Source organism: Pagrus major, chromosome 7, assembly GCF_040436345.1.
Source record: "Pagrus major chromosome 7, Pma_NU_1.0".
Taxonomy (NCBI): domain Eukaryota; kingdom Metazoa; phylum Chordata; class Actinopteri; order Spariformes; family Sparidae; genus Pagrus; species Pagrus major.
Genome location: NC_133221.1, coordinates 15,536,275 through 15,562,526, shown reverse-complemented (window position 1 = coordinate 15,562,526; position 26,252 = coordinate 15,536,275). Strand labels below are relative to the sequence as shown.

At 41.3% G+C, this 26,252-nt stretch overlaps 1 protein-coding gene across 2 annotated transcripts in view; it reads right to left on the bottom strand.

Annotated features, from left to right (window-relative positions):
• kcnd3 (potassium voltage-gated channel, Shal-related subfamily, member 3) overlaps positions 1-26,252 on the bottom strand; it is a 107,651-nt gene that overhangs the window by 1,317 nt on the left and 80,082 nt on the right. Inside the window, exons 2-5 of one of the 2 annotated variants that reach the window (XM_073470686.1) lie at positions 19,628-19,796; positions 6,952-7,062; positions 1,556-1,636; positions 123-382 (exon numbers count right to left, since the gene is read on the bottom strand). In XM_073470686.1, the coding sequence (XP_073326787.1) occupies positions 123-382; positions 1,556-1,636; positions 6,952-7,062; positions 19,628-19,796 (621 nt within the window). Of the gene's footprint in view, positions 1-122; positions 383-1,555; positions 1,649-6,951; positions 7,063-19,627; positions 19,797-26,252 lie in introns of both variants that reach the window. The other variant, XM_073470685.1, reaches the window with a different exon arrangement.

Here is a 26,252-nt window from a genome sequence, read left to right as displayed (position 1 = left end):
ATAAGAGCCATATTTTCTTCATTAGCTTCTGAATACACATGCAACAGAAAAATAACATCATAGCACACAAGTTGAAGGTTATTAGAGTTTTTTACTGTCTTCTTTGGATATCCTGAGCTTACCTGGTGCTGAGTGGCTGGATGTGGATGGTGCTGAGCTCCTGCAAGCCTTGTTGGTGTGTGTGCGTGTGTGTCAAAGGCTGCATGTGTGCTGGGGCACTGGCATTCGGTAAAGGGGTGTGGTGCTTCTTGCTTCGGCGGGTGCAGCACGTGCCCGTCACGCCATCTTGGCTGGAGAGGGAGGGGCTTCGAGACGGGTAATTCTGCAGCCCCGCCTCCAGGTAGCTCTGCTGGTAGTACTGCTCATCCACAAACTCGTGGTTCTACAAAGACAAAGAGAACGAGACGGGAACAGAGGGAGTCATAAAAAAGATGGGACAGTTGAAACATTTATATTAATGACGGTGTACTGTGCGTATATGGCTTGATGCAGCCTGTCAGTTTCTGCTTCACAGGCTAAATAACTTTTCTGAGAATGTGCAACCCAACTGCAAGAATAAATGTATATAATATATATAAATATTATATAATAATTGGTATTGGTGCCACAAATACACCAACAAATGTTAAAACGCTGTGGTCCCCTGTCAAAAATATCCAGCGGTTTCATACTCACAAATGTTGAAACACAGTTTTGAATTGTGCTCACTGGCCTTGGCAGCCTTCCTTGCCTAGCTCAACAACTCTGGGCTCAGTGTTTTGGCTTTGGAACCATTCTGGTTTACTCTCAGGCACAGCAGGCAGCTGTCTTTAGCTAAAAAGCCCCCAAAAACCTACTGTACCTTACCTACCACAGCTCCAAAAAGCAGACTGACAAAGTTAACAGCTAGCTGGTGAGCATAAAGGAGATTAAGATCACATATTTCCCCTTAGGAGGTTGTGGAGATAGAAACAGAGAATTAATGTTGCTCCTCTGCTGCATGTGTAAACAGGAAGCTGTTTACTCACATTTTCCTCCATGTCAATTTTAAAGCTAATAATACACCAGTGTGCTTACAGCTCGTTCCAGCAGCCCTTAGGTGTCCAAAATCAGTTATTTCAGGTTTCACTTTACATTAATGTGGTTCATTTTCACAAATATACAAGGTCAAGGATGAGAGCTTGGGCGTGTGCAGCAGGGCATGCTGGATTCTCTCATTCGCTGGGCTGAAACAGACAGCGCGTCTGGATCATATAGAGGCAGACGAGCGTGTATCAGAAAGGGAAATGCAGTGTACCGGACATCACGCTACAGCGGGCTTCACAAGCACATACAAACACTGCAGATCTAAATACATTACGTCTTTCTGTTTGTCTGTTGTTTTCCCCCTAATGAGCCACAGCTAGAGAGATGTATGGATGTCTGCACCAATTAGAAATTGGAAACAAATTCATGTTTTAAAATCTACACAACAAAAACAAAAAACAAAGGATCTGTAAGTTGTTTTGATTGATCATTAATTGGGATATTAATGCCATATTATTAACATAAAAAGTGTGTATGCGTGTGCACTCACAGTGGTTTTCTCCAGACAGTGCAGCAGGTGGTGGTGCTGGCTCTCTAACAGAGATGTAGACTTGCTTAACCGCTGCTCCTCCTCAGTGGAACTCTGTAACACACACACGCACACGCACGCACGCACACGCACACACGCGCACACGCACACACGCACACACACACACACACACACACACACACACACACAGTGAGTGCTATGCCACATTTTCTTCCAGGAAGACTCTAATCAGATGTTGGAGATGCGCGGCCGGCTGCTGTCTCTGTACCTGATCTGAAAGGTTCATCTTGTATGGAAGTTGCTTCAGTTGGAGAAGGAGACAAAAGGAGAACAGACAGGCAGAGTTTTACTAGTGTTCACAGGTCAGCACCGACAACAGACACCCATCAGGACCGCAGTCATGCCAGTCAGTCAGAGGGAACATTACTATTCTGACCCTGAGAGGCATTTCGGTTAACATCAGTGGAGCCGGTGCATTGATCTGTGCCGGAAGGGAGACTTCTAGCACAACTCAGTCCTAATGGATATACAGTATATACAATTCATATAAAAAATTCCATCGTGACATTTTGCCTCTATCTCTGTTATTGCGAGGGCTGGCTACAGGCAACTCCTTAATGACTTGTTTTCCATATTCCTTATTTTTTATGCTGTGGCCTGTTTATGTGTTTATTTGTGTGCGTATCTGTGCGTGAAACAAGTGGGCGCTATTTTCTAGAGTCTGTGGTGGTTTGGATGCGAAGCTCATTTCTGGGCAGTGGTGAGATGAGTCAGAGTAAATGTGCACTGTTGGAGGCCCTTGTGGATCCTCCGAGAAAGTAGACATTTGAATGTTAATATTCAGCAGTTCATTTGCTTATATTTTTTAATGTATGTTTTTCTATTGTTTAATGAGGAAACACTTTGCAGAAAGATCATATTCAAAAACATTAACCTTAATATATAAGGATTTTAACATTCTGATATCTGGCAACTCTGTTTCTCAGGTAATATTTAAAACAGATGTCCTATTAATTAATAATAATTAATTAATATTTAACAGAACAGTTGTAGGTAATAGGTAACAAGGCCCTTATAAGTCCTTACAAGATGCTTATGAACATTAATAATAGTGTAATAAACATGTTTATTGATAGATTAAAGACATTTATAAGCAGGGTTGGAAGGGTTACTTTAAAAATGTATCATGAAAGTAATGTAACTTTCTTACTTTGCAACTTTGTGCATCTCTCCCTTATAAGACGATCCGATACATATCTAGATACATGGGCTACAATACGATTCAGGGACGATACTTTTTAATATGGTACGATCTGGTACGATTGGGTTCGATCCAGTTTCGGTACAATCCGATACAATTCTCTGTTTCATGTAGACATTCATTTTCTATTATGAATTAAAATAAGCCAATTCTATGAAGTGGCATTGTCTACCTCCAAATATGAAGGTTCTCAGTCATCCAGGTCATGGTTAATCTAGGTGCTGTGTCGTAGGCAACTGGACTTGTTTCAGTTTCTTACTTATGTGTACCTTCATCTTAATCTGCTTATAGCTCAGTGTATAAAAAACACACCTGTTGTCTCATCCTGGATCTGAGGAACAACTATCCTGTTGCCTGGATCTCCATGAGCAGGGTCTGTCTGAGCTGGATCTGTCTGCAGTGGACCTCTCTGAACTGGATGTCCCTGACTGTCTGTATCATCTGCTTCCTAGTAATATTAAGTGTATAAAATCACACCTATGATTAACAATCAAACAAAAATTTACGACTGATAACAAACTCAAAAGTTGGATTAATTTAAAAGTGTGCAGTAAGTAGACAGTAAACAGTGTGCAGTATGGTTCAATTCAGTACATACTTTCAGTAGACAGTGACAGTTAACGGTGCGCAGTACTACCAGCAGTCACAGAATACAGCTAATGATAGCAATATGTTCAAAAGCAGACAGGTCGCAAGCAATAAAACTGGGCTATAGATGCCGTGATTACTTTAGACCTCGCAGAGCTGTGGCTAAGTTGTGCCGTCTCACCAGGTGAACAATTTGTTGTGCTACCACTGTACTGAAACGCTGTTCTACAAGCTTACAAACTGCTTTTTGTCCAACTTTCTTCATATCGGTGAATTGTTACACCCCTACTGATTACATAATCCCGTGATAAGCATTCCGTTACTCCCCATGCCTGTTTATATGAAGTTAGAAAAACTTGTTATGGGTTTATAGGCTGCTTAAGAACATTAATGAAAGCCTCTTATAAGTGTTTGTAATAGCAAAACAAACAAATTCATCTTACCAGATATGTCACACTTCATTAAGCATTCATTAACAGTTAAATGCCCCAAAAAAGGATCTATTAAACCCTGACAAGGCATTGTTGTCACTGTAGATCCGGTAGCTGCAAAAAGCACAGCTAACTGCTAATAATGCATACTAAAGTATATATTAATAATAACAAAGCACCATACAAATCTTAAAAGTGAAATAGTTAGTTAAACTCATAAATGTGTTAGTGATGCTATTAGAAAAAAATTTAAGAAACTCATATAAACTGTTAACAACTTTCCTATTAGTGCTTATAAATGTCTTATATGTATCAATAAACATGCTTAATATGCTATTATTTACACTTAAAGTAATTAAGCATCTTAAAAAGGAGCAGTGGTAATCACCATACATAGCAGCAGACAGGAGGATCCTGCTCTCTGCACGTTCACAAGCCCCGCCTCTTTATGGAGTTCTCTGTCCTGATTGGATAAATTGGGCAGGGATACCAGGAAATGTATTTTCTTTTTTACTGCATGAGCAGGGGGAGGGGACATGGGTTACTGACACTCTGTAACAGCTATTACTGTTACAATATAGAGCTATCTAACACTTATCTTAATAGTTTCCAAAATGAATCAAGGACAAAGGATGTCGTTCATTGTACAGATTGTTAAGCCCACTGAGGCAATGTAATTATGATTTTGGGCTGTATAAATATAACTGATTTATGAATGAAAACAATTGATTTAAAGAGGGCTTTAATATAAAGCATTACCCACAGAATACTGCATTATTGTTATTATAAATATTGGACATAATAGCTTTGGCTTGGGAGTTGCCTGGGAAGATGTCTCTTCAGTATGTTGCAGAATACCATCATTGTTCTTGTCAGAAGTAACGCAGTGCTTCACATATACAGACTTTCAATGGGTTGCATCAGTCCCTCCCAGCAGAATCTGGAGTTGAGCTGTGTTTATAAAAAAACAAAGCCAAAAATACTGCCCTGATCCTGTATGCTCCACAGCACTGCCGAAAGGCAAGTAAAATGCCATGTTCGGAAGATTTGTAGTAGCAATTTTCTGTTTGTTAAGCGGGTGGCTGGTGCTGTAAGCAGAGGCTTCTTTGCTGAGAGGGAGCATTCCTGCTCCGATGACTCGGGTTGTCTTAGCTAAGACCGCTCACCTGTGCTCATGCTGCGTATCTGTACCTAACGCAGCAGTAAAACACAGGTGTTTAGGCTGAGTTATTTCTGTCTTCCTCTATACATGCCACTGAAAGCTCATATCAGCAGTCTGTCTGGAGGCGGCTATGGCTCACCACCCAGGTGGCCACCATACTGTAGAGGCTGGAAACAGCTTGATCTGCTGAGCGACAAAACACACTGTCGCTCTGCATGGTGCAGTGCATGTTGTTAGTAAATAGCTGCTTTAGAATTAAACATGAATTGGACAACAATTAACATTTTACAGAGCATGCATTTGTATCTTTAAATAAGCTGTTAGGGGTTGACTTTGGTTAGCCAGCCTGGTTCGACTTTAACTATTGTAAAGTCCAAACTGACACTAGTAATGTGATAACACTCACAGAACAAGCATATATTGACATATACTGAAAAAATAATGTGATATATTGAAAAAGGATTTAATATATGGCAGAAGTCAACATATATTTGACAATACATGCCAATAAATTGTAATTTGGCTTCAAGAATATATTACAAAAAGTATTGAGTGTACATTTTGATAATATATATAATTTAATATACCCAATAATACATCGCAAATACATTATTCAATATTGATTTTTAATATATGATTTATGAAGATGACACACATTTTTAACATATGTCCCTCGTCAACTCTTCATAACAGTGTAATATGTAATTACAAGGTGAAAACAATGTCATGACACTGAACTGACACAAATACTGACAAAAATAGAATGTCTATTTGATTATTTTATCTATGTATGGACATATTATATTTCTGTTGCATAGGAAAATATATTGAATAAATGACTGTATCGATGCAAAGAAGCAAAAAGTCTTGAAATACTGAGAGTCTTTTGAGCTGTAGCCGCACACTACGGAAAAAATAAATAAATCTCTCATTGTGGTTTTCATGATAAACACTTTGTTATATCGCTCACCATATTTTTGGGTTAATGCAACAGCAGCATAATGAAAAGGTGCATGCATTGCTCTACAATATTACCAATGTTCTGTAACCTATAAGACTGGGCATGGTATTACCAATGAAGCAGTGTGCAGTCTACGGTGACTTAAAACTTGAACTTATGCAAACTTTGTAACTTAGTTTCTCCTAACACTGTTATGTCAAGAAATAATATTAAATATTAAACAACATTCAATAAAATCATTCAGTATATACCGCACAGGCAAGCTTTAGACATGACCCTTTGCTTGCAAGCAAGATAAATGGAAACATAACCCGATATATTAAAACTACATACATATCCACATATCCAGAAACTACACTGCAGCCATGCAATATAGTGTCCCTTAAGGCAATATCAATATGAATTCAATGCATTATTCAGCCTGAGTTTAAGCACTGGTGCTGTTCAGATCCTGTCCTCAACAATTGATATTGAGGAGGGGAGAGAGGGAGAGAGAGAGAGAGAGAGAGAGAGAGAGAGAGAGAGAGAGAGAGAGAGAGCTATAGAGACACATAAAGAGAGAGCGGCCGGGGGAGGAAGAAGCACTTGTTTTTGTTTTGCGCTGTGTCAGCCCCGGGCCACTATAGTGCTTGTGAACCACAACATTTTGGTGAGGCAAGGAACATCCTTGAGTTGTGTTTACATTTCCTGCTGCATCGCCTGAAGCCTGTTCCTCAGCTGGGCAGCTGGGCTCAGAGACGCTCGCATCAGAAGTGCCGCTTATCGAATGAGATCACAGCTAGCTGCTCTGATGGGATGCTGGGTGCATTCTAAGAACTGATAATTAAGGGAGGGACAGGGTCTGCATCCAATGACTTCACTGCTGAAATCCTCAGAAGTGTTTTTCCAAGGAGACGCAGAGGTCAGGCTTGTCATATGTCATATGAGGTTGGGTAATACTGAGAGAAAAGTGATGATGAGATGTGAGTGAAGCATCGTCTGTGGCTCAGAGGCTGGTCTTACCGTGAATTCCAGAGCTTCGTTGAAGAGGCCGTTGCGCTTGCTGTGAAGGAAGGCGTTGGAGCTTCCTGTCTTGGATATTCGTATCCTGGCCAGGCGGGCTTTCTGCAAAGAGCAAGAGACCATACAGCAGAAGACACCTGTTAGTCAGTGCTTTTACAACATCGTATGTCAGAATGATTGGGTACCATCCTGACACATTCCAACGATTTGAGCTACAGCTTGATACTTTAGTTGAGATCTTATAGATCAAATCAAACACGTGCTGCTAAAGCATTCACTCTGATCTCCTGTGATGAATTCGCTCTGATCTCCTGTGATACTTATGCATGATTAATGGTGACTACACGATAGCACATTCCTTGAGACGAAAAATCAGTTAGAGAGGCAGCTCAGAGCAGAGCAGGTAAATCCTCTACGAATTAAGCAGCTAAGTGTCATTCTGTATTTAAAACGCTGAATTCAATTTATTTGGGCTGTTGCTGTGCTGCTACGATCGCGGTTTTGTTTTGCAAAATAAATCAAGGCAGTGTCCGGGCCCATAATGCTCTACATCGTTAGTGTCAGCTTAAATGCATCTTTATTCATCAAACCCGTACAGCACAGTCGCACAGTCCGCTCTCTTTTTTCCTCTCTTTCTCTCACGCTGTCAAATCTCTCCTGTGAGGCAGCCAGCAGCAGAGAAGAACAAGAATAAGAGGAGGAGTACGAGGAAGAACAGATCCACTCTGGTCCTTGGAGTGAAGTCTTTATACATCAGTAGCTTTGACACAGAGGAAGGATTTTATTCCAACGTCCTGCTTTTTTGCTCTATTTGAAGCGCACTGTATCTGGTGAATGTGTGTGAAAACATGTCTGAGTGCGCGTTGGTTTAGTGTACACAGGCTGTGTAAAAAATGTGGGTCTCAGTAATTCTCTCAGTCACTAGAACAACTGCCTTTACAGGATAGTGTAATCTGAGTCACTCACTTCTCAGAGGCCCGCCATTTTCCCGTCAAAGTCAAGAGCTGGGTGTCAGACTCCGTGCAGCTGCAAATTGTGTGTGTGTGCGTGTGTGTGTGTGTATCTGTTGCTTCGCTTTCTGAATTTTAAAATACAATGACGGATTCATTGAAGGGAAATCGGTGGAAGGATAATGTGAACTGTGTTAATGATGAGCACACAGAGAGCTCGTTTAGCAGGGGGCCCCATACACCGCTGGGGGGTTAATTGAGTGTGTGGATGTGTGTTTGTATATCTCCATGTGTGCTTATGAATGCACGCCTCATCTACATGGTAGAATTTCCATACATATACATACGAGCCGTAAAGCATACCAGCAGACATACCTTTCTCAGTAAGTGTATGGTAATGCATGGTAATTCCAGCTCATCCCCTCACTTGAGTTTCATTTAAAACATGGTAATGTTTGCTGACCCGCAGGTAGCTCCTGCTGTGATTTAGTAATCCAAAGAGAAGCAGGGGAGATAAACAGGAGTGAATGTCAACACACACGTGCACAGAGGCATATCTATACTGTCTATATGACAAACCCACAGCTTAATTCAAACAGTTCACCTTCTCCTGTTCTCTGCCATCTTTATCTGAAGGGATGAGAACCAGAGGGTGATATTTGAATGACTTTAAAGAAGAGCCAAAACAAAAATCACTATAAAATCTTTACGTTAAAATAAGTTAGAATAAGATAGCATGAACTTTATTGTCTAGCTGAGGCAGGAAAATTTGAAAAGTAAATTGCCACATGGATGACAATGTACTTGGCATTTATTGAAAAAAACATATTTTTAATATACTTTATATTAGTGTACTTTATATTCAGTGTCCTTATGTTCTTTAGGCCTATAATAGTTCAGTGCGTCTTCTGTGTCTTAGGTTTTTTGGTTTTAAATACATAACTTAGGTTAAAAATTCACATGTGCCCTTTTAGCAGGAGAAACACCTCATCAAGACATTTCATGTAATATTCCCCTGCCTCCCAGATACCAAATTGTACCAGACACCCTCATCCGGCCCACATACCGCGTGGAATGATGGCACTTAAACTTAGCCAAACCATGACCGTTTCACAATGTTATAACAGTCAAAAGGTCATAATATGTCATCATATGTCAAACTGACGCTGGAGGGTTAGGTAGAGCATCATAGTGTTCTGACCAAGCTGCCATATTGACGAGTTTGAAGTAAGAACTTGTTGTATATACTGTATATAACTAAATTTTGCCCAAAATGTCTGTTTTTCACCCTCAGTTTGTCTCTTTAACCCTCCTCTCTGCTCTCCTTGACAACTTTTCCTCGCTCTCTTTGTGCCCTCACACTCTGACACCTATGTACATTTGTGCTGGCACAGCACTCCCACAGGCCTTTGGGATAACCCTTCTTTATGTTCTGGCATTGTGCTCAACCAATGGGACTGTCTCTCTGGGGTCACCACACAAACCGGAGCCCGTGATTATGGCATTGGCTGCCAGGCAGTGCAGGGGCAATGGGGGTGGATGTTAAGAACATGTCCTGCGAGACTGAATCTACTTCTGCAGTTCTCTCATAGATTCCCGGGGCCTTTGGGACCTTGGGCACTCGTGTCTAAGGCCCATCTGTGCTTTCAGGCAGAGAGTCACAGCACGACAGATTGAGCCTGAATTGCTGCTGAAGCATCATTGAGAGCACACAGGAGTGTAAGGACGCCATTGACACGAGGCTGTCATCAACACCTACACACACAGAGAACGCTATGTGGAGGGTAACATGCCCCATACAATATCTGCTGCACGTTCCTTTACACAGAGACACATATGGTCACATAGACACCACATATCCACAGGCACAGACATGGCCACACATGCATACGCACAGCACAAAGAGTGTAACAAGATAAACTGTTTCTCAGTGGTGCAACAGTCTTCCCCCTCACATACAATGATTCAGCATAAGTTTTTTGTTATCAAAAGCAAAATGTGCCTGTGGTCACTCCAAACTACTAAACATTCAAATATTAGGACCCTTGTTACCAAAAGACACATGAGGGACAATAAATTCAGTTCCATACATATCTTACTGTCTTCTTAAAGACGAACTGAATCACATTCAGTCCAAAAGTACTGCGAATGTGTTCTTTGAATGTGAATGAACTTTGAATGAACTATTTTTTTTAATTGTCAAAAGGAGAAAATATCACAAATGCTTCTTTTTGTCTCATCAGCTGGAGGGGTGTGTCTATTTGATTGATTGACAGCAGCTGGCAGGCTGAGCACTGGCAGGGGAGCGAGAGCCAAAATAAACCAACTCAGGCTGTAACTTACAAGCAATGGGCAGACAGTGTGTTGTTAAATGTGATAATGAAGAGTAAAGACCACTTAAGCATCTAAACAGACTCAGGTGATATCTCCAGATATGGTTACATGCTGTTTAACGTGCTGCAGCTGAGCAGTCAATTAGCTATTAAGTCTACAAACTGATGTTTGCAGTACACTCTTCCCCAGTGAATATTTGTTTGGTTGCTTTTACAACTAGCTAAGGTGCAGAACAACATATGTATTCATGTTTTTAAAATGCATTTTATGTTTATACTTTTATTTTTATCTACTACAAAATGTCTACATGCTTTAATGTTCAAAGCCCAGTCTGCTCTGATTGGTCAGCTCTCACAGGCCTGAGCAGGCACCGCAAACTGTGTTTCTACATCAACTCTGCTGGTGTTTTTGCAACTGTTGCTATGTTAGGGGCATGGGTGAGGGTAGTGAATGTATAGTTGTGACATCACAACCTTACGGAGGTCCTGACGGTTCATTTAAAGGTGCCGTTTCTGAATACTGGCTGTGCGTGTTTCTTTGAGGGTTGAGCATTTTCACATTTTCAACTTATTTATTTTGTACATTACATACATATTTAGTAGACCTGCTTTATGATCAAATACATGAAAATCTCACTTTCTACAATATGGGACCTTTAAGTTATATGATAAGGAGAATCAGAATGCTAATTTGGCTTTTGTGTTATGTAGCTAGCTGCTGTGTTTTGGATGACTGTATTGAAATAAGTTCTGTATTGAAATAAGAAAATTAATGCAAAGGACATAGGATTTACAGAACAGGTGTGTATGCTGCAGAGGACCAAAGTAAATGTAATTCAATTGCAGTACTTTCAAGCAAACAACTTGGAAAAACAGTAGCTTTCAATATTCCAAAATAGTACAAACACCTGCCAACCAATCAGATAAGTGATGCTCAATATCACTGGGTAAGATAGTCCAGATGTTTTCACAGACCCAAGGGCCAACAAACTGATCCAAACACCTTTCTTCCTCTTTGTTTTTCTTTTTCCTGCCATGGAGCCACATTTTAGGCTCAATCACACTTTAAAGATTATAGCCATAGGATGCAAGCCAGCACAAATGCTTCATTTTAACACCATTTGCTGCCAGCTGAGGGATCATAACTGGCATATCCTCATTCAACTGATAAAAAAAACCCTGCTACATATTTACTCAGCTCCCATGCCATACTCCGTTGAGCACTGCCAGGAAGTTTTCTTAGAAGTTCATTTTTTAAAATTGAAAGTTAAAGCTAAAAAATTCATGCCGGCTTGTGAGTTGCATCTTTGCTAGACCGCCTGTATAGGATTTGGTTGAGTGAAAAGTGGAGCAATCGAGCTATGAGACCAGATTAGGTTCTGCCTCAGGCCTGCCTCGAAACCGTATGAGTGAAAGAGGAGACCATCTGATGAGGACACACACACACACACACACACACACACACACACACACACACACACACACACACACACACACACACACACACACACACACACACACATATAAATAGCCGTGGAAGAGTCTCATTTTGTTTTGCAGCTGCCACTCATCTAAAGAGTTGCTTTTATACATGCTGACATTCCTGCCAGAAGGAAATAAGCCAGTCTGAGGTATGTTGCTTTATAATATCACACACACACACGCACACAGACACACAGACACACAGACACACAGACACACACAGACACACACACACACACACACACACACACAAAGACAAAGACAGAGAGTGAATGACTTAAAAAAGAGGAGGGCAAGACAGTAAAGGAGGAGAGAAACTGGGGAAGAACTGACTTTTAGGAAATCCGTCTGGGAGCCAGTGAAGGCCAACGAAGGCAAGAATTGATTCAGTGGAAATCAAGTCCCCCGACACCTCTAGTCCACAGAAGTCTGCCTCTGTAGCAAAGACAGCTTAACCTCGGACTAACACCACTCAGAGACAAAATACCTTTACTAAGCCTGGATTACCTCCACTTTATAGAGAAAAGTACAGCCCAGGCTGCAAGATGCTGTGACGCTGAAGTTAAGGATGTTTTTTTTTAACAAAGGACATAATTCATAACAGAACTATTGACCCCCCTCAGTGAAGTCCCCAGTCAACATATCTCCTTCTCTCTGTTTTTGCGCTGCCTTCTTGCAAAGTGCAGACGACTTTATTGATTGTCTAGAAGGGCAAAACACTCTCAGCCAGAAGTCATCTTCACCTTTTGACTTGAACCTTCTGAGGGAGGGCTAAAAACAATAGTGAGATGATTTGGAGCAAAGGGAGCGAGACTGAGAGGGGAAGGGGAAAGAGAGAGAGAGAGGAGCGGGACTTGTTTTTGTTTTGATTCTGCTAGTAAGCCCTGAGCCGATGTAATGCTCATGAACGGCAACAGAGTTTAAGAATGAAAACTGGTCGAACTGGAGAAAGATTTCCAGTCAAAGTGAGAAAAAGACAAGAAGGTAGAATAACGATGGCAAATTAATCTTAACAGACGCTGGAACAATAATGTGAAACAAAATAATGAGAGAGACTGATAGATTTTCCTGTTTTCTACACCTGAGGCAGGATTCGTGATTTACCAATGAGCCATTTTGTCAAACATAGTCCCAGAACTGTTTATCTCTTCATGGTACGTGCTGCATTTGTCTCAGTGGATAGTTTTACAAGATTGGGGATTTGGCAATAAAGCAAAAGGGTTTGTGATTATGAAATCAAGGAAGAAACTCAATAAACATGTCAAGCACAAAAGTTTCTCTCTCTATTGACAATCAATAGGTGGGCTTAGATGATAATGGTGTCTTTCAAGTTCAAGAAAACGACTGAAAGACACTTAATTTGTAAAATGTAAAGAAAAAAATTAAAATGGCACTCTGTAGAGCGCATACCTCTGCCAAGGCCCAACAGTCCCCTTTTGAACTGACATAGATACCAGCCACCTAAATACACCAACAAAATCCATGCATTATTTAAAAAAACGCCCTTTCTCGCAGCGTCCAAAATCCAATTACTTTATCCGGAAATCTGTTCAGTAGTCTTTGTGTAATGCTGCCAGTGAGCCAGCCAACCAGCCAAACCAACCAACACACCCACCAACCATTGCCCAAGGGTGAAAACATATTCTCCTTGGTGGAGGTAAAAATGCGACAACAGGCAGATCACAGAGCTGACATTGGGAATTGTTGTGTTCTTATGATAAATCTCTCCCTTTTTTTCTGTGAAATTTGGTCCGACCAAGTCCCCATCAAAAAAACAAACCCTCTGAACTGCGCAAAATTCTTAAAAGTAAAATGCTGCACAACTTAGAGGGCAGGTGGTCAACGGGATGTGACGGTCAAGCAGATAGAGAAGTTAGTAGTATAGGTGGTGCAACACTGTGAGGTATTGAGATATAATGAAGGATGTTCCATAGAGACCCTGAGGCAGTTTTCAGAGAATATTGAACGGGAATACTCCTTAATAGCTACTTAACTGTATAATTTGTGGTTCCAAAATATGCCAATAAAAATCACAGCATCTAAAAATCCTCTTAGTAAATTGGCAAGCCATTAATGACAATATGATGAACAGGATATTCATTTTGAATTGAGTTGTATATTTTTATTTAATGGAATTTATATCATAGTTTGTATCATATTTGAACTTTTTCTCCCAGTGTAGAGGCAGCAAATCTCTGTGTAGGTCCGGACCACTGCTGAATTTAATGCATACCTAAGAGAAAATCCCAAGTATGAGGAAACTGGTAAAGGTGCGTTGTCTTGAATCAGTCACACAAGCCATTTACGAAATAATTCGTTTGTGGCGCTCCTTTTGTTGCAGCTGTATATGGGCAAAGGGGGTCATTTGCATCTGTCCTTAACCAGGTGCCACCTGAGAACACAAGGGCAAATTCTTCATAGCACCAGAGAACCAGACCCAGGAGAACACCGTAGACACAATTAGAAGTTAAGCTCATTTAAATTCCTGCCCCACTCTCTTTTAATCCTTTTGTATAACTTGCCCTTTGTGATTCTCCATTTTAAATCCTGCCCTCTGTCAGGTGTACTATTCAGAATGTGTAATTGGACCTACCTGAGGATATTATTAGCTTTATGCAAATAAGCTCAGAGGAGCCAATAACGAGTAACCCCTGCAGATTGGACTCTCTGTTTCAGATCACTTTACGGGATCAGGCGCGCAGACAGGGAAGGACTCAAATATTCAATTCATTGTAGAACAACCGTAGCGACACTGAAGACTAAAGGGAGGGAGGATAGAGACTGTATGTCTCTGTGTCTCAGCTGTGTGTTCCTTCTGTGCCACACAGCAACTAGTGGCATCCTCATGTATCTTTCCTTTGTGCAGTGAGATGGATCAGGGGCTGTCTCTCTACCACCACCCAGATGGATGGCTAATTGTAATGGGAGCCCAGAACAGCTAACAATTAGACCTGAATGAAGATGGATGTGAATTGGGGGCAGGAAGGGAGGGGAGAAGCATGTTAAGAGAGAAAAAAGGGGGGAGAAGAGACGTGGCTGGTAAATGCTGAGGGATGCTGCACTTCCTCTCCTCCTGTCTGGTCTCTCCACATTGTTTAAGTACTGTGAAAGGCAATCTTGGCTGGCTATCCTATTTTACTCTCAGTTAAACACCGCCTTATTCTCAGAAATGATCTGAGCAGGAATGGATTTTCCGTGACATATAACCATGTGCAGGTAATAAATGCTGAACAAATGACGTTTTGCGATGGTAAATGACCAGTGATACTTGCTAAATGGTTGGCTTAATGGCTGCGAAGGTCATCTGTCATTAAGGTTATGGAGCATTAAAGAACACTACATGCTACGTAGACTATAGTAATGGGGTACTGAAGGATAAGGCGTGCTTGAACAATTCATGGCTCGGTTGAGGCATTAAAGATCACAGTTGTCATTAGCAGAGAAAGGCTGGACCAAACCATGGTAATGGCTCGATCATACACCCTCGACACTGATCTTTTATAGTGTGAGAGACTGCCAACCCAGAGTCAAAGAACATTAAATTAATGTGATGTAACATGGAATGAGCTGAACACATGTCAGCAGTAGTTCTTAAAATATAAAATGCAGTAAAATACATCACAGTTGCTTCAAATTATACAACAAGATTAAGTGTCTACAGTCACGCTAGTGGCTCTTCGAGGCACACAGGAGCTTGGAGCTAAATGCTAATGACAGCATATTACAGTAACAGCCTCCCAGTGACAATGGTGATGTCTATCAGGTTTACCATTGATGTATTAAGGAGAAAGTGGACACAGCGTCAGTAGCGGGGGCCCTTTCATTCCTATTAATGGGTAATTCTGACATTTTTAAACCTGGACCCTAAACTTTTGATACCTATGAATCATTTACACACCAACGCATGTAGCTACAGGGCTCAGGTTTAGAAATACAGGAATTCCCCTTAAAAATTGCTAAGTGGCACATGAAGCCAAAAAAGTTTGACTTCCTGGGTATAAATTTACCCAAATCTTCTCGTAGCTTCCGCATCTTTGGGCTTATAGAGGAGGTGTACTAGTGATTTACATTGGTCGATCTAGCTAACTTCTTGGTTAGCTCTCTGCAAACCTTAATGGGGATAAAATTGTTTAATTGTCTGGTTACTCTAGACTTTCTAAATGTTGTCGGACGGAATGGACCAAACAGTGAAATGGATGACATTGCAGAGGTTGTGATACTCAAAGATATTTATCCACTGTTTTACAGCCACTTCTTTCACAATGTCAGCTTATAGGAAAAAGCCTCTTTGGGCCTGTGCGCATCACCTGGTGTGGTAATAACATGGATGACTACTGGGTTAAACCGGCTTCAAAGCCTCTCGCACTTCCTGGAGGCTTGAAGTTTACTGTGTTTACCATATTAGTTTACCCTGTTAGCATGCTAACATCTGCTAATTAGATAGCTGATGGGAATGTCATTAGTTTTGCAGGTATCTGGTCATTAACAGAACCTGGCCTTATGATGGATGACACGAGATGAAAAGTCAGGAGTTTATCAAATTATCTGTAAAATGTAATATAATATGTACCAAATTACATGGCAATCCATCCAATACTTGTCAGGATACTTCTCTCTGAACCACAAATGATAACCTTGAGAAAAATTAATTAGGATCCGTCCTTTGGGAACCATGACTGTCTGTACAAAATTCCGTACCAATCCATCCATTAGTTATTGAGATAATCAATCTGGACCAAAGTGGTGGACTGCCTGACATTAACATCCATACAGTCATAGAGCTGCTAGCCTGGCTGAAAAAGGGAGAGGGGATGTTTCAGTTAACAACCAGTTGGGATGTGAAAATATATAATTTCCACAGCCTCTACCACTGACGCTCGCACAATATGTAATTCAAGACACACTTCAGTGGTCTTAAGCACACAAGCTTAAATGCTAAGCAACACTTAATCCCGTGGGCTAATTAAAGACAGAGATGGAGCACAGATTGCATCTCCTAAATGCTCTAAAATATCACATTTGCAAACCTATCATCACACTTGGCACTTATCCTCTGATTTGCCGTAGTAATAACGCTCTCTGGGATCAAAGCATCCAGGTGGAATATTATTATGAAGGTGATGATAAGATGTTTGAGTCATGCTGTTATGAAACGTATCCGTTGGATGTATGGGTGCTTGAGCAAATCGCTGACCTCACCGCAGGCGAGCCGGGGAGGCATTCAATTGCCTGAGGGAGTCATTTAGTGCTGGTTAATGACGACAGCACCGTCATGCTACACTGGCTAGCTGGTGGGTGCTTCTGGAAGTGTGGGTGTCTGTTCTGGTGTTTGGGACACTGCACCACACTGCGGCTCAGTGGAGAACACACACACAGGAGGGTGGGACAGATCAAGGGCAGGGCCTAAACTGACAGGAAGTATGGTGGACACACACACACAAAGACACATGCACTTAAACAGATGCACATACGTACACAAGGCAACACAGACACACACCTTCCTTCCAGCCAGCACCTCATCTGGGTGATGGCTATTTCAGGAGAGAACACAGCATTAGGACGCACATCGCCTCCAGCTCTTCCCCCTTTCTCCTCTCCCCCTGCCTCCCCTGCTCCCTCCTTCCCTCTGGCCTTCCTCGTCACCGCTCCTCTCTCTCCTCTGCGTCAACACTATACATCTCATCAGCTCCAACCGGTTTTCAATCTCGATAATTTCTTCTGACCCTCTCGCCGTCCCCTCCGTGTGTCTTCTCCTCCCCGCACACTTGGCTTTGTTACACCGGAGTCTCGCTCGGCAGACAAGGTTACAGTTAGTTAAGAATGGGCAGCGGTCAGGCCGCGGTCGAACTGCAGGACTTTAAACAGATTTAAACTACAACCGGAGAGCATGTGCCGAGATGGATGGCAGTAATCACAGAGAGGGTGAGAGAGACAGGGTGGGGTGGGGAGGCTGAGGAGGAGGAGGAGGAGGAGGAGGAGGAGCAGAAAAAAAAGGGGAGAGGACAAGAAATAAGAAAAAGGAGTGAGAGAAGCCTTGCTGGGAGATGTGTGAACGAGAGTGATGAGAGAGAGGAATGGACTCTGAAAATATGTGTCAGTGTGTGCATGTCTGCCAGCTCAACAACAAACACACTACCATCTATCTCAGGAGAACCACAACGGTCAGGCTTGCCCTCAAACCATGATTACCAGACCAGATCTGTGTGTGCGCCAGCTGATGCTGTTCCCCAAGTTTGGCTCATGGACACACCACAACATGATTCTTTAAAGGTCTAGCGGCAGGGCTATTTACCCAAAGGAAGATAGGATCTTTAAATCTTCCGCAGTTTAAACACGAGTTTACATAATCCTTTTATAAATTTGTGCCTGTTAGTTACAAGGATAAAATCTCCTCACAAGGACAGACCCACAGAGAAAACCGTGCAAGGAGGGGAAAATGCTGATATTCACTTCTTTGAGACTATTTTTAGGAGTTAGCCTCGGTTTGTAAATAGGTTTGGGGTATTATCAACAATATTCAGGTTGTGTGAGTTTCACATTTTACATAGTAAAAGAACAACTTAGTTCAGCTCAGATCATGAATGTCAAGAAAGAGCTCTTAAAGCTTTGAAGACTCATTTCTAGTGTTATTTTCCCTCCATAACATGAAATATTCTCAAGACTCACCAACTCTAATAATCTTGGTTAAAGGGTAACTCCACCAATTTTAAGAAATTAAAGTGTATTTACAGGTCTGAGTGATATTAATGAATGTGAAAAAGGCAGTTTTTAGACTCTAGTGGCACATTTTGCCACTAGAGTAATAATTACTTTATATTATATCATTATATTAATTTTATAAACTAATTAACCAATCTTTACCTAGGTTTTGGTTAAACCTGATGCCTACATTAACTACAGTGCAACTTAGCATCTGGTTGACATCACTGGAGGCAGTTCATCAGATGACATGCAGCTTCCTCTGGAGCCACAAAGGCTTAACCCTTTCTTTTTCACATATGCAGTATTACTCCATCCTAGCCCCACAGTCTAGCTTTATTAATTGTAATTAAAGCAGGTACAAGCCTTTAATAACAACAAGTTTGGGGTTGCCAGTTGGTGTAAAATCCCTTTGCAACTGTTTATCTTTTCAATTTAGTTAATAATGCAGTGAAAATGCAAATGTGGGTAATCCATTAATAAATACTCTGCTTGTGTGTTCCACATTTCCTAATAAGCCTTTAGGTCTCTAGTTTTACATAATGAATAGATTTTGTCTAAGATTAGGCAGATTTCAGGTTTTTCTATCAGGTCATTGGCTCATCAGAGATAATTCCCTGATATATCAAAGAACGAATAGGACAAAGTGTCCTGCTGGTAGCACATTTTTCACAACCTGACGACCTTAAAGTCGTTCTTATTAATGGCTTAAAGGAGTATCTGATTAGTGTTAACCTATCAATAAAGCCATTAGTTACAGCTTACAAACTCGTTATCAAGAATTCCTAATTAGAAAGTGGTAACAACAATCGACAAAGTCTCATGGCTGCCTCTTGATCCAATTAGTATTTGAGCTAGGCTAACCTAGCAAGCTGCACACAGGCACTTTGTGAGGGAGATATCAGTATTCTGGGTATAAGGGAAAATTCCTCCAACCCGATTTATATGTATGCAGACCAAAGGAAAAAAATGGGAAGGTCAGGGTTTAGGTATTCATGTCATGGGAGAAGGTCCAATAAAGTTTGGTGATACTCACTGAATATGTATCACCCCCCGACTGTAAATGTGAATGTAAGTCAATGTGCATTACACACACATCATTAGCCTGCAGAATCCTCTCCTCTGGGGAGAGACACGTCAAAGCTCCTCTCTGGGCTGGAAGTCCAACCCTCTGGGCCCCAAGTTGAATAAAACTGTGTTCACCTGCATCTTCTGCGCCCGTCGCTTGTCTGCTCTCTGGTTCTGGTGATAGATGCGGCTAAAGTTGGACACGATGACAGGGACAGGCAGGGCAATTACCAGCACCCCACTCAGAGAGCAGATTGAGCCGAAGATCTTCCCTGCAATCGTCTTAGGAACCATGTCTCCGTACCTGAGAGAGGCGACAGGGAGAGAGAGAGAGCAAATTGAGTGAAACGTCTTGTTATGCATTTAATAAAATCTGTCGGTGGTAGCTCAAACTTCTCGTCACGCACAGCCGACAGGACGTCATTCATATCACGCGAGTAGAGACACACATTCAACACACTGTCAACCGGTTCAGCCTGCTGCCCATTCATTTCTCTTGTACAAGGCTTTCTTCATTCTTTTTAGGATTCTCCGCACCGCATGTGTCAATCCCCACCTGAATAGAGCTTGACCTGCTGACTCCATCCAAGCCCAAGGGAGAAAGAGAGAGCCTCTGACCAAACCTCCTCTGCCACTCAGTGGCCCACTAAAGTCCACTGACTCATTCACTGAGAGCAGATACTATTAACCTTTGCAGAGGAGAAAGGAGGACACGTGAATGCCAGAGACATTTCCCAAAAGTCATTTAGTCCAATTCAATCTGAAATATTTGCAAGTCAAAAGCAATCTCGTCCAGAGTTCAAAGGCAGACAACACAATTACAATAACTACATTAAATCCCCTCCTTTTCTTATCCAAATGAAGAAGCCACAAGCCGCAAGAATCAACAGTGGAAGGAAAAGAAGACGGAGGCGAAGAAATTCAAAAGCTAAAAGAGCACAACTTATGCTGGAAAAGCAACCTTTATTTCTAATGGTGTTCATTTCTTATTCATGAGTTAAAAGTGCAGGTAATTTGTTCTTGTTCCCAGATAAACAAGAAGTTCTACTGAATTTATTGGAACTGACTCAAAGTCTGGCTGCAAATAAACCTGAAACAAAAAGCCTTTCAGCATCCAGCATTATACATGTTCGTACTTATGTTAAGACTGATTGTGGAAGAGATTTCTGTGTCTGTTAGATAACATTTTGTGTTCATAGTGAGTTACATAAACCTGCAATTCACAATCAAAATGATCTAACCCCAAGTATTCATATAATTCAATTCATTACAGCCACTGCAAGAATAATGATGCAGCTTTTTAGCCGTAAGTTATTATAGTCAATCCTAGGTTAGGTTTTACATATCTACAATAGAAATGTCCTAAAAACATGCCAATCTGAAGCTGCACAATTACTACGAAGCACATGTGCAAGACATGTTGATTCTCTTGAGGAAACAGACAAATGAGATAATGACTCAGGGAGACACTCATCTGTGAACACATCTTTTGCAAATTTGCAGTTTGGATGGCGCCAAGAGGCTGGAAGGAGAAGCAAAGCCAGAAAGACAGAAACTAAATGTTGCAAGGGAATATGTCTCTTCTCCGACTCGTCACACTCGCCCCGAACGAAATGTGACATGTCAGAAACAGTGGAAAATGAGAGATGTAGCGGTGTCACTGAGCGCATAGTGTAAATTACAGAGAGGTTATGATGCCCCGTGCACTAATGGAAACACACACACACACACACACACACACACACACACACACACACACACACACACACACACACACACACACACACACACCACAATACTATCTATCTAGGAAGGGGACTCTTAATGGCAAGTACTGACTTGTGCATGTACATGTATCGTTGGGATAAAGTACATTTACTCATTGTACTGTGTGTACTGTATTGTACTTGTGTACTTGTACAGCAGCCACAGTAGTAATAACAGCTTTACTTATTGAGATATGAATACAAATACTACTAATAATAATAATTAAAAAAAATAGTAGCATATATAATAATATAGCATAGATTGATATGCAAAAGAATATTATACAATCAGCTCAGGGGGCCATAGCCTGACAATAGGTTAAAGAATAATGTTGAAGAGCTTAAAGTATATTTTGCCAATAAAACTTATATAATTCCACTTAAATAACATTGTGAATACAGAACTTTAACTTGTAAAAGAGTATTTTTACACTATAGTCCTTCTGCTTTCGCTTAAGTAAAAGATCTGAATATTTCCACCACTGACATCGATGAGTTGTCGGTTTATTAGGCACACCTGGCTAAAACTAATGCAGTAAAACAAGTCTGATAAATCCTCCCTTCATGAAGGTTATAATGTCTAGTTGTAAATGTATAGTTGTTTTAGACAGCTGTTGATTCAAGGAGGGATTTAGTTTGTGGTGCTGTTGAATTGTATTAAGCCATAATGAGAGATGTTTATTTAGTGTAAAAAACTTTGGAAAAATGTTTCAGTACAATGCAATGCAACTCTATAGCACTACAGACCACATCCTTTAAAATGTAATAAATGTTATATTTTAAAAAAAAGGACCCAAATGCAGGACACCGAGGCAGGCAGGTTTAAAAAACAAAAGGCGAGCTTCATTAACAAAGCTGAAATCAAAATGCAGGCACAAAACCAGGCTAAAGAGAATCTAAGAAAAAACTAAAGAGATATACAAAAACTAGGAACAACAATAGCCACGGGGAACAGAAGCAGGAACACTGAGGACACACGAAGAACAAAAGGCAGGACCGGGGAACAGACGCAGAAAACGCAGATGAACCGAAAAAGACTGAAGGAAAAACACAGGTGAACAGGGAAAAAAAGGGCAGGGAAAAAGACAAAGACAGGAAGTGTAAAGCAAAACGTAACACAGGTGGAGAGAACCTACAAAATAAAAAAAGGAAATGACTAAACCAAAAACCCAAACCTTGACAGTAAACACATCTTGGAAGCTGTTTAAACAAAACCGGACATTATAACCTTCATAAAGTTGTGAATTATTGCAGGACTGTTGTATGAGACTACATTAGTTTTTATGTGAACCTAATAAACCGGTCTCTGAGTGTGTGAAGACAAAATAAAAAGGAACATCAAATGTACAGTCTCCTGATGGTTTTGTACTGATCTTTCATTAACACATGGCAGATGGACACATTTTCACATGGATACAACAACATGTGGCATAGGTCCCCTGATGCATCTGTGATGTATATTAGAGGCCCCTGTAGGCTTGGCAGGACGCAGATCTAGTCAACCTAGGATGCTAGGATCGCCTGCATATAAAAGAACTGGCTGCACACACACCAGTCTGAACATGCTGACTTGTAAAAAAAAAAACATTTAAAAACAGAAATGTTTCAAAAAATGTCTCTAGCTGTGTTGCTCTGTTTATTGTTTGAGCCTCATGCTTCACAGCAACCTGAGGAAATGGGGTGAGGCCGTTGGCGTAGCAATGGCATTAAACAGTGCGAGGAGCCCTATCAATATTTTAAAAGTTCTTTCAAGTCTTGCAGATATCCAATAACATGTTTCTTAATAGCACTCATCAAATTCATTCACTCTGACGGATCACAGAGAATAACGCTGGTTGTTATTTGAGGACTCGGCAAACAGGACCCCAGAGGCTCGCAATAAATGAACAATAATCTGCTTAAGAAGTTGTGCTCATGATAGTCACTTCATAATCTAATGAAGCACTTCTGTCACAGTTGGTTGGAGATGGTAAAAACACAGGGCGGTGACATAGAGAAATACACACGCTCAAACCACAAATACACACAGAAAGCCCATGCAGGTCATTTCGGGGAGGAAGATGAAACCTCGAACTCATTAGTTACTGATTTCCACAAAAACAAGTCCAATATGAAGCCATTTAAGAGGAGGGCATTTTTTCGCATCAACAAAGCAAAGCGCTGCCCACACACAGCGAACCGCTGGTCCGCAGCCATAACTGAGAGTATACTTACAGAGAACATTCATCGTCCCTTCCAAGAACTTTAATGGCCTTTCTACCCAAATTAGGCAATAACAATCCCATCAGTGGTACAGAGGCCCTATCACTACAAAACATTTCATCTCCTCCCCTCTTCAGAAGATGTTTCCATTAGGAGGGATGAAAAGCTAATCATATTCATCTGCAAGCCTTCTTTAATGGGATCCTATCAGATTGCCAGATAGAGGCCCTTCTCTCCTAATACTACAGTCAATTTGCCGCTCCCATTTAGTCGAGCTAGCCCGTCTCTGATGATACCATCTCTGCACCATTATACATGGCACAGAGATAAAGCTGTGCTTGCACACATTAAAGAAAGAGAAAGCCGTAATAAGTGGTGTGAGGGTGTGCATGTGTGTGTGTGTGTGTGTGTGTGCGTGTGATAAGCGAGGTTAGATGTAATTTCTTCCCCTCCTGTCTGGATGAATGCTGAGGCCATTCCTGACGCTGTGAGACTTCATTGAAACTGGGGATGGAGGTGGCGGTAAATGTCTCAGAGAGGAAGAAGATGGATAAGCAGAGAAATATACTGGAGAGATATTTTCTCAGTGCACCCAGGAGGTTTTTTTCCTCCCCATCAGTCCCCTTGATCCTTCTCCTACCACATTCTCACATGTGCACAAACACACACAAATATGAGTTTGCTGTGTGGTCTGAGGATTGTTTGGTCATGATCGATCTTTAAGGTTTAGACTGCCTATCTTTCAGGCAAATCGTAAAGAACGTGGTATTCAATGTCCTCTAACTTCACATAATCTCACTGACTAGTAGATCTGCACTATGTGAACAAACCAACGGAGTCGTGTAGCAAACTAGATGGCTATGCTAATTGGATGAATTACTTCATGTGACTCAAGTGAGAAGGGTGATGTATTGTAGCTAGCAGCATAAGGAGCTTGTGCCAAACTACAATCACTGCCTCCCGGTTGTATTCTCCTGCCTTCCCTCATCTCCTCCAGCCCATTCTCCCCTCCATCTAGTCACAACCTGTCACGTTGTCCTCTACTAACCAATCATTTGTAAAATGACAAGCGCTCTCTTTCTCTCTTTGCTGTCATTCACCTCCTCCCTTTCAGCACCTCAACTGTGGATGCCCGGCCACCTCCAGTCAACCCTCCAATCAGGAGTTGTCGAAGTTGTCCCCAATCAAGCACCATTCTTCATCACCATTACCAGTGTCTAGGCTCCGAGGGGAAGTCGCCTTTATTCTGGAAACACCTAATACGTCGGACTGCTTCCCATGGTGACCTACCTCCTGTGGCCAAAGTATTCCTTCTGTTCACAATAAAAATGCATCTTATTTCATCCTGACACATTGTCTTCAAAGCCTCTCCTCATTGAACTTTCTTTAATACTCTTTAAATGCATTTAAGGGCCAACTATTTTGCTTTTGTTTTGTTTTTTTCTTTTCCTTTTATATAGGTTCATGTGCATGTAAAGTCTTGAAAGTTAAAACAAGGTCAATGAACGCACCGACAGAAGCTCCTCTCTCCAACAGATAACACTGCTCCTGAAACGTCTCGTCAGTAGTCGCGCCTTTAATTGCGTGACTTTGTGACATCACACTACATCACCATGTCCCACATTTGCTGCTCTGTTGTTAGCTCTGCTGAGTCAGGCATGTGAGGTGACCAATCAGAGCAGACTGGGTATTAGGGAGAGCGGGCCTTGAAGAGACAGGAGCTGAAACAGAGTGTTTCAGACAGAGGGGGAATACAGTGCTGCAGGACTGGACAGTGTGAGAAAACTGATGTGTTTTTTGAGCATTACAGCATGTAAACCTATTCTAGCAGTAACCCAAAATAAAACTATGAACCTGAAAAAAGGGCATGATATGTCTCCTTTAATGTTGCAAATGTAGAAATTCAAAATTGAGAAAAAAGATCGCAAGATCGTTTACAGTATATCATTTCCACATCCTCACATTTAAATTAATATAAGGTGAATGCACACTCACACAAATACACACACATGTACACAAACACCCTGCTCAGGTGGGAAGCAGGTCAGTCCTCGGTCAGGGTTGTCACAGGCCATCACCGGAGGGCCGGGTCCTGCGGGTTATATTAATAAAGTCTATGAGGGGTTATTGAGTGGGACTGAGTGCTCTTGTGAAGGTATGTGTGATGGATGGGCTTATCAGAGATTGTCTGAGGGCTGACAGACACACACATTTGTGATGATGGGAGGTCATGTCATGTCAGGTCAGGACGGCACAACTCATCCCTTTAAATACCTGCTGAGGAACCAAGCCAGCATACAAGCAGAATATAAAAGAAGCATGGAAGAGGCCACAATCAAGAAAAGGCAGACATAGACATTGTTGATATAAAATATCAAATATTTGATTCTTCTTGTCATTTTATTGTATGGGTTCACTAAAAACAATCTGCACAATAAGATTGAGATGAACTGATTCAAGCTGAGTCACAAAGAAGATATTTATTGCTGGAATTTGTTTTCACTTTGTGGGTCATAAACCGCTTTTATGCATGTGCTGGAAGATCATAATGCCATTTTTATTGATGTTCAGGATATTTTTATTGATGTTCAGGATATTTTTATTGATGTTCAGGATAAGACGCGTCTATTCAAAAAAAGGACAGGAACATATGACGTGTTGAGGGTTGGGTTTCCATTTACAGACCAAATCCCATGTGATTCCTCTGCAATTTTCCTCAGTTCCCTTCAGATATAGGCTAAGTGATTCTGTTTGGACCACAAGCCTTTGCGGGTGGTTTGACCCGCTGGAGG